At 43.4% G+C, this 9,890-nt stretch overlaps 1 protein-coding gene across 1 annotated transcript; it reads right to left on the reverse strand.

Moving 5' to 3' along the window:
• Positions 1–260: 260 nt before the first annotated feature.
• On the reverse strand, positions 261–4,788 carry szrd1 (SUZ RNA binding domain containing 1; the record flags this gene model as incomplete). The annotated part of the gene is made up of 4 exons (XM_079737576.1): positions 261–2,042; positions 3,370–3,639; positions 3,735–3,784; positions 4,663–4,788. The coding sequence occupies 4 exons, from the start codon at positions 4,786–4,788 to the stop codon at positions 1,928–1,930; spliced, it is 561 nt and encodes a 186-aa protein (XP_079593702.1). The 3' UTR covers positions 261–1,927.
• Between the last annotated feature and the right edge of the window lie 5,102 nt (positions 4,789–9,890).

The raw sequence follows: 9,890 nt of genomic DNA on the forward strand, positions 1-9,890 counted from the left end.
GGCAAGTGACATTTCCCTTCATAATGTTAAATTAAACCAATGAGCAAGCAGGTAGTTGCAAGTTATGAAATATGCATTCATGTCAATGTTTTTATTTTGAAGGCCTGAAAGATTTATTTGTAATGAATGTGAAATTCCTTGTGAAGACATGAACCAACATAAAAATATGTGTGACTCACATTATGGTGTATTTCCCCTTTTGTGTTCTATATTCATGAGAATGATCACCTGTCCCAAGCAGAGAGAAAATACGGAACAGATTTTTTGAAAATGATTTATTAAATCTGTATTTACAGGCAGTTTATCTTCGAACCGAGAATCCAACACATCAAGCCATGAACGTTCAGCTGGGTTTCAGAGGAAGAACACCATAACATGGCATTAGTTAAAACTTTCCTAACATTCACTTTGACACTCTTTGTAACTCGCACACACGAAGCAGGGTTGAGATACAGCAGGACCGCTCAATCCTCACCTCCATATGCTGTAGTCTGGCACAGGGGATGTGCTAGCCTGAGAAATTACCTGAGTGTGTCTGATCAAGCCAAGAACGCCACATTGGACACACCAGCTTTTGGACAGATCTTTCTATTCTGTACATATCTTCTCTGCATATTTCATCCTGCCACCTTAGCATCATGTCGGGACAGTTGGGGAAACCCTCCTCAAACAGTGAAACCAAAAGCACACCTGAATGAGGTCGGGTTTCACTGGATACTAGCACTCTGGACATTTGAATGTCAACATAAACTGTGACACCAGATTGTGCATCTTGCCAAGCGTTAAGTATTTAGCCAGATCTCCCTTTTACGACGGACATATACTGCTAGCACCCTCAGACCCAGTTGAGGTGAAAGGAAAAAGACATTACAATCCGAGTCCAATCCATTCATTGCGTCTCTTGCTGGGACCTGAGTCAGTGAAGAACAGGCAGGCACACAGCTTACAGCAGGTATGCTTCATGAGGTACAGCAGTCATCTCTCTCTAAAACCAAATACAATTTGACGATCCGGACACAAGTGAATGCACTTTAAAAATAATCATGTTGGGTAAGGTTGTATTGTATGAATTAAAATAGGGATTTGGTCATGACGTTAAAATTCTGCATTCAAATGGATTGAGGGCTATTAGGCCTGTCGGGAGTTTTTGCGGGATAGGTTTGAATTTGACCTTGAAATAAGGACATTTCAAGTGGGGAAAAAGGGTTAAAAAGCACAGGTAGAAAGCTGCTGCATACAAAACATAAATAATATATTTCTCACCGAACAACTGCCCTTGTTTTTTCATTTAAAACAAAATTAAAATAATGAAACGATATCGGATGAATAAAAAACAAAACAGCAAGGGGCTGGGCTAGGTACAGGTGTTATTGCTGTGGACCACCTGGTCCAGATGAAACCGGCTTATTGCAGGCTTCTTGGGACCCAGCCCGGCCCACCACCCTCCCCAAAGGCTTCATTCCCGAGCCTCCATCATACAGAGGCTGGCATGGCTGCAATCCGTTGGGAACAGAGACACCATGGGCCCCCCTTGAGAGCATAGTCCCAGGACGACATGGGGAGGGGGAGGGGTACAGCACTGGGTGGGGAGACTGGTAAGACCTGCTTGGTGAACTGTGGCTGGGGGCTCTGAATGGATCATCACAGTGGGTCCTGAACACGGTCTTTTAAATCACAGTGTCCGACAGACTGGAGCAGGGGAGGAAGCGGGCGCCTCTTCCTTTCGTCGTGAACGTCACCGTGTACTTTGCGTCACTCCTAGCCCCGCCCATATCGGCAGCAAAAAAAGGGGGGCGAGAAGCGGTGTGGTGGCGCTCGCGTTCGACCCCGGGCCCCCAGCGGGAGTTACTCTTAGGTGTATTTCCTTAGCTCCGAGGAGCGGGGCCACTGTCCGGGTGTTGGGGTCCTCCTCCCTCGGGGTGGCTGATTATCTGTGCTGCCGGAAGCCCTGAGTTCCATCAGGCCCCGCGGGCTGGCGGACTGTGTTGTTGTTGTTTGATCGGGGCTCGGCGGAGGGTGAAGTGCCGCTGACACGCCCGGACCTTTTATGAAGAAAGAAAAAAAATAGACAAACACAAATTATTCCTAGGTTTAGTAACGTTATTAGCCATGTCACTGGGATACCGTTTTAAAGACACAAACGTTTAAGTCCATAAAGACAGTCTTCTCCCTTTATGTTTTGTGTAACACTTAATATTTTCTACACTTCCTCGTTACTCAAACTCTTTACTCCGATTGGCAGTGCATGAACATTAATGAACAGGTACCAATTAAAGCCACAGTGGTGGCTTTAATTGGGCTTCACCCCAGAGGAATGGAGGTGTCCTCTAAAAAAAAAACACAGCAAAAGGCAGAGACCGGCCATATTTGCAGACGAAGTCCACACCAAAACTCAGGCCATCTTTTGAGGAATTTGAAACTGGTTTAACATGTCCGTTAAGCCAAAGACATATTTTCATAGATCCCTTGAGAAACCAGGAAGAAGTTGAACCTATTTTTTAGTTCTCCACCTTTGCGTCCTTGTGACCAAGTCTGTTATTTGCAGGGTCCCATGTAGGCCTGCACGATAAATCGTTATAAAATCGCGGACTCGATTCGCCCCTGTGTGGATTGAAGTTTTAAACTACTTCTTTTTTTTTCAAGCCTTCATTTACAGGTGTATGGAGTTGGTTCAGTAGTTATAAAAGGCCAGCAATTAAAGACAATGTGCTGCTATATGTACAAAATAAATAAATCTGTTTTTGATACTGCACTTTAATCAGTTATAAAGGGCCATATGAAACGCAACGTGCTAGAGGTGCCAAAAAACAGTTTGGTACTGCCATTTTTTTTTGTCATGGTTCATGTGTGCAATAAAAATTACATTTCGGGAGAAAAAATCGTGGCAGAGAATCGTGATATCAATTCTAAGCTGAAAAATTGTGATTCATACTTTTCACAGAATCGTGCAGGCCAAGTCTCATGCAAGGCAAGTATAACTAGGGTCTGACACCGCGTTTAATGGATGCATAAGATCGTGCTCCATTGACTTTGTATTGGGCACGACCAACTCGTGGCGCATTCAATGTACTTGTGCTGAATATTGTTTCCTTATTTTTGGTGCTTTCCAAAGGCACCATTGTGACTGACACCCAAAAAACAGCCTTCAAATGCTTTGCCAATTGCCATGGAAACAACTCAGAATTATGACTACTGTGTAAACTATTTTGCACTTAGTACTCCTTGGAAATTGCATTATTGTTCAAAGCATGCACATATCATACTTGGCATTAGGGAGTACTCAAAATTGAGTATTCTGCCTAAACAGACTGGTATGGGTGCATCCCCAATTAGAACATTTGTCAGCTCAAACAGTCATGACATTGGTACCTGTCTGTGTTGGGCTTCTCTTGAGGCGATTCTTCTGGGCTGGCACTGCCCAGAATTCTCTTCCTGGCCTCTGCGTACTCGGCCTCCCGCTGGGCCAGAGACTTCACCTGGGGCGTGGGCCTGTTCTGGTTCCCAGGGGATCCCAGGGAGCCGTTGGCGGACGGCCGCTTTAGGATGCGGATCTGGGGTGGGGGTGCCGCCGGCAGGGAGTCGTCCTGGATCACGATGGCCGTCCTCAGCGGCGACCGTGAAGAGCTATTACTCGACACCCTGTAGGGATAGGTCAGAAAGTATGGATTTGTTTATTGAACAATGACTGGATTCCTTCAAAAAAGCCAGAGTTGCCAGTATGCTGGAGCCCTTACTTTTCTCTCTGGCTGATCCTTAGCTTCTCTTCCAATCTCCTTTCCATTTCCTGTGAAGAGAACAAAAATAATGCTCATAAGTGTGTGAAGTGAAAGCAAAATTAAAGTAGCAAGGGAGAGCCTGATGGGAAACGTAGGTACAGTTACAAGCTATTTATACGTCTCTATGGCCCTTGCCAAGTCAAGGAACAGACACTAACAATCATCGGTAACGAAATATTATATATATCAAATAATGTTTAACAAAAACATAACAGCTTAACGTTTTAACAGATTCCAACATTAACTGGGATGCCATAAGAAGGTACAATCTGTCACACAAGTTAAGATAGCGTTTAATGGCTGGCTAAAAATGGCTAGCCTCGTAACATGAATCGAGTAGGAGAGCTAACGTTAGCCCATTTGCTCAGGGAGCCACAATGGATTCATTCAGTTGTAAAACTTTGCCGGGAGTGTGTGAACGCAGGTAGTAGGGTAAATGACCATCTTCATAGTCGATCCGACTTCATAGCAAGCCTTTACCTTCTTCATAAAGCTTGGCCTGTTAGCCAACTATTAACTTAGTTTAGCTGGCACGCTAACTAGCCTAGTGCATCGGCAAATTTACTAATTGGCGCCCATAACTAACTCAACGCATACATTTCCAATAATAATATTTAATATGATTTGTCAACCAAATCATGTTTGAAAAGAAGTAGCCCTAGACGGCAACAAACATTACGAGAAACACTAGCGATTGCTTCAATCCTCGTTGAGCTAGCTTCACGTTAGCTCGCATAGCTCATGTAGCACGTCAGTGGTACATCGGTGGCCCACAAGACGTGTACAGTTTTATCCTTTATCCTACACTTTCCCACAACGGATTTCCCAGGGGAGTAAAACTAACCGATTGTTTCAATCCACCAGTGTGAGTTATGTGATTCCCTACCCCACTGTCAGCAGCTTCCTCCCAACTTTCGGCTATGTCTTCATCCATGATACATTTTCTTACGGCCACGCCGCGGCGTTGCTTCTCATCAGCAGAGCCATAGGGAAACGATCGCGTCGACTCCATTCAGTCGGCTGGGCCAATCAGGAACGAGCCTGCGGAGACTCCGGTCAGTCATGGGCCAATCAGGAAAGAGCCTGCGGAGAAAAGGGCTGACCCTTTCCGTCGTGAGATGACAAGGTCTGTGAACGAGGTCGGCGTGTGACACGCCGACCACCACGTACAAGTAACCACAACATGCATCAAACTACAAAATGAAGGCTAAATGAAGAGCAAAAGAGGTAAATTGAAGATTGACGAAAAGATAAACACGACAATACGTCGATGACATGTATTGTTGTGGTAAAAATATATGATAATTTGCAATTGGTTTCAGTATTGAAATACAACGGTCATTCAGAAAGTGGTGGATGGAACAGAATGCAATCAATCACGGTTTATGAAGCAAGGTAGTGTAGCATGAGGCAAGCAATGTGGGTAGCTAGAGAAACTTTTAACCGCTAGAGGGCAGCAGGGTCAGATTATCGTGAGAATAATAATGTACATGGCTACAAGACAGCACAGTGAGTGACACGTTTGATAACATAATGTATTTTTATATGTGTGTATGTATTTATTTTGTAATTTTTTTGCGACTTTTAAAACGCACACTTTATAAGAAAGATACACCCTTGACTACCAGAATGCATAGTGCGATTTTTGGTGGGCGAAACTCCACCAAATTGAAAGGACTCATGATTGTTGTAGTACTGTAAAATCTTTACATTAACATAGATATACCATAACCTAGGCTAGTGAACACTGCATTTTGCCACAAATCGCGCACATTCAAAATTGTGGCACTTAAAATAAAAATGTCCCCCCATTATTGCACATCACTCAATATGAAATACTAAACAATGACCAAAAAAACATTACTACTAACATATAAACTCACATTCCAATGCTACTATATGCTTCCAAAATAGAGGCGATGTGTGAACGTTGACGTAAAAGCCCTATAAGAGCCCTGTAAGAGCCCTAACAGTGTAGCCAGTCTGTCTGTGTGCAAAGGCGCCCGTTACTTGGTTGTGCAAACAACCACCCATCAGCCACTTCTTGTGAAACCGTTAGCCTATATTACCTATGCACTTAAAGGTGTAGTGAAAGATGCATTAAATTTCAGGAACAAACAATGGGGCCGCCCACTTTAGAGAACCCTGAGGGCAGAGTGAACCAACAGAGCCTGGAGCTCACTAACCCCCCTAGCTAAGGCGATAGCCACCGCAAACAGTCTTTATGGGCTGCAGTTTCAGGCTAGCGTTCCTGAGCCGTTCAAATAGCAGCTTGGAGGGTGCATGGAGGGCCAGTGCGCCACAGAAGGAGGCCTGGCCACTGGTGGCCCACGACGGACCCCCTTACATAAAGACAAGGGGGTGCTGTCCGGGTCTCTGACTGCCAGTCTCAATATGGCAAGCTGATGTGGCTGCCGGGTACTCAATGGTCGGAGATGGCCCTGCTATCAACCATCATTTGTTGTAAAAAGCAGAACACATGTGAGTCGTAGCACTGGGAGGGACGTTATTGTTTAATCCCACTATGACCAGTGTGCTGCTGTCATGACTTGATTCTAGATTCTTTGTAATTTGTCCACAAGGATCTGACTTTTTTTTTCAAATTTTGTCTAGTTTTACTGAAGATTTGCTAAATAAAATTAAGATCTTTGTTTTTTCTGGTTTTAAGTTATTAGCTCAGCTCATATGTAGAGGGTTGTTAGTGTTAGAGTTGATTTTATCACCCTGTTACTACACCACCCAAGCACTAAATTTTTTTTATGACAAATGGCCCCGAATCGATGTGGTTCGATGAGCTGCCACGTATTGAAGCTCCACCATACCTACAGCATTGAACAACTCTCTCCCACAGCGGCTCTGGATCTGGATGAAAGCGCCGGTTCAGACCATCGCGCCTGGACCATGTGACTATGTGAATACTGGTTGCTCGTGTATCTCACCCAGGGCCGTCGGACTGCGGGTGTGAGGTGGACAGTTCTTGGGGGGCCCAAGGCAGAGGGGGCCCCATGAAAAAATCAGAAAAAAAAAATCGTTAGAATTTTCTACCACCTCCTAGTGGTAGGAGCCGCACACTGCGCTCAGCTACAAATTGCCGCTGAGCGCAGTGTGCGGCAATCCCCCCCCCGTCAACAACCGTTCTTCCGTCCCCCCCCCCCGTCAACAATTCTGCACAGGGGGAATTCGGGGGGGGGGGGGGAGCGGCATCAGTAACTCTTGTATACAGGGCCCAGAATTTGGTGCGACGGCCCTGATCTCACCAAATCCAGTCATATCATGTCTATGCCTATAGACAAATCAGTTTTGTGAAAAAAATAAATAACTGCACCGACCATAGAGTGGCATACTCTCAGGAATCCAGCAGAGGGGGCATTTGTAGTTATAATAGTGCCCATCCCCAAACAACCCGTTGGCTGTGCCCGGCTGCCATTACAAAGACGTGTGTGCTCCAACCGGCTGGTCAGCCTTTGTATGTTGGTTTATATATTGCTTATGGTATTAACTATTACACCCTCTGGCAAATAACCCCCCTGAAACAATATTAACAATATTACAATGGCCAGATGAAGCCATTGTAAACAATGAGCTCATTGCGGCTCAAGGAAGGATCACTTCAAGCCTTCTTGGAACGCAAGTTGTTTGTTCAATATATGTACTTAGTAACAGAAAAAGGGCACCAGAAAACTGGGGAATGGGTTGTGATGGAAGCAATTGGGGAGGGAAAGTAGGGTACCCAGCCAGGGCACCTTGGATCATACTCATAAGCAGGTCAGACACATGTTGAGCTAATCTAATTTGCACGATTGGTGACTTGGTGTGATTGATGCTGAAAGCTGAATGTAATAATGTGATATAACCAATGTAACAAAAGTGTTTAGTGGTTAAATCTCATGATGCGACATGGCTAGAGTCTTAAGGGGATGTTCAATAAGTTCCCCAACTCTATCTAGATGACTGGATTTGATGACTGGATGACCTTGGCCTCCCCTTTATTTAAAGGCACACCCCAAATTGCTGATTGATGATACAATTGACATATCCTTGGTAGCTTTAGGCACATTTGCTGCTTATGAACACAAAATCTCATGATCAGCCGTAGCTAAACCTGTCTAATTAATTCTGAAAGCTGATTGATTGGTTTGTTAATTTGTTTATTTATCATTAAAGTAAGTTAATTTGGATATAGATGGGACTCTGCAAAGAGGATATTTAACATTTTAAACATAAAGCAAAATGTCAACCATATGGGGCAAATTCTGACTGAGATATTACCATTTAAAGTTTTAAGCTTGCCATAACTAGCTGTTGGCCAATAGGCAACACATTTAGTATGGTTCACATTTCACACATATTTGGTAAAGATTGGAAAAAGCGCCAATGAGTTATGGTTGATTTGGTGTACTACCACGCCTTTTTCAATTCAATGGAACATGGCTCATTATTATAATAATATTTTTTTATTATTATTGACATTCAGTTATTTTAATTTTGTGATATATTGAATATCTAGTGTTTGGTCAACAAACAAGAATGTGGAGTGTTTGAGGTGTTTGCACAAAGTTTAAAAATCTATATTGTGGTAGTTTTGTTTGAGAAGCGTGTCACAGTCAACATGCATGTTAAAAGTTTAATTTCTCAAGAAAACCGACCTCATGTTGTGTATTCACGTCTCTTTTTGAGAACGTGTAATGCCCGATTAGGAGCAATCACATTCAACAAAGAGGTAAGACTCGGACGTTGAAGTAGTTTGTTTATACTGTCACTAAGCATGTTTTTACATCAACAAGATGCGCCACACAGGCATCTTTCTCCAAAAACTGCAATTGCTCTCCCCTGCTCCACTGGCACAGGCAGCGGGGCGGCAGGGCATCGTACTACCCGCCGTGTTTCCCACCCTGATGAGCGGTTATCAGAAGTAAGGCAGGAAAAGCCTCAGATGAGCTGAGTAGCAGATTGCCCGTTCCATTTACTCCCTCATTGAAGGATCCCACTTTCAGCAAACAAGCTCCGCTCAGAGCCGTAGAGCTGGGCGCATTGGCAGGCTCATCTTGAGATGACGCGTGGCACTCATTTGAATAACATTTGTAAAGTAAATTTGGGAATACATTTGTGACGAACAAACAAACTGCCAGAGTGCCCGGAGTTTACATATTCTGTGCAGCTTTGCCTTTCCTGCCACTTCCCAAGAGTTTTATTTAGCTTAACTTAAGAGTGAATGGTTAAGGCCTTATAACTTTACAAAATCAACACAATGTAACTTTGTATTCTCAATTCATTATACGATCAAAGATGGGGACGTCCTAAAATACTGAATGAACCTCATTTCTCTATATGCAGCTCTATCTTTATCTCCGATAGATATGGCATATGATAAATAGTGAGATAAGGGCAATAATCTTTACTCATTACTCATAGACATTTATGGAAACAGTATTTTGAAAAATCTTTTTTGGCATAGTTAGTTATGTTAGCCTACCTGTATTAATCACATAGGTTGGCTCATACCCATTTCTCATTTCTCATACCCTGTTTACTGTCTTTGCAGACAAATGATTTGTCAAGATTATATAAGGGTCGCTGTTGCTATCTTCTAGTTTGTATATATCACCACACATCTGGAACCAACTTCTAGTGTTTTTGTAGCACCACAAACCACTAACAGAACACGTGAGCCCTATACACTTTTCAATTGGTTATGTTAGCCACACTTTTTATTAAAATGGTTGTCAGTGCTGAAATAATTTTTCTTTACTATACTTTGCTCTTTATATCTCAAGAAGTAATTACTGAGTGCAAATGTTTTTCTCTCTCTCTCTCTCTCTCTCTCTCTCTCTCTCTCTGTTCTGTAGATGCTAGTCGCAGGGAGTTGGTTGCTAGGATGGAATTCCCACTGATGCAATTTAAGCCAAGATCTGCATCCACACGCAGGGTACATGAGCAGACACACACACACACACACACACACACACACACACACACACACACACAGAGTGTTGTTGCCAGTTTCTGAAGAGGAGAAGCCCTTGGTTATATTCAAGGGATTATGAAAAGCTACACACCTATCTTAGCACCATATTATTTCAGTTTCAGTATATTGAAAGCACACAACAAGTGGCT

The sequence above is a fragment of the Pollachius pollachius genome (genome assembly GCF_949987615.1).
Source record: "Pollachius pollachius genome assembly, chromosome: 6".
In the NCBI taxonomy this organism is placed as follows: Eukaryota; Metazoa; Chordata; class Actinopteri; order Gadiformes; family Gadidae; genus Pollachius; species Pollachius pollachius.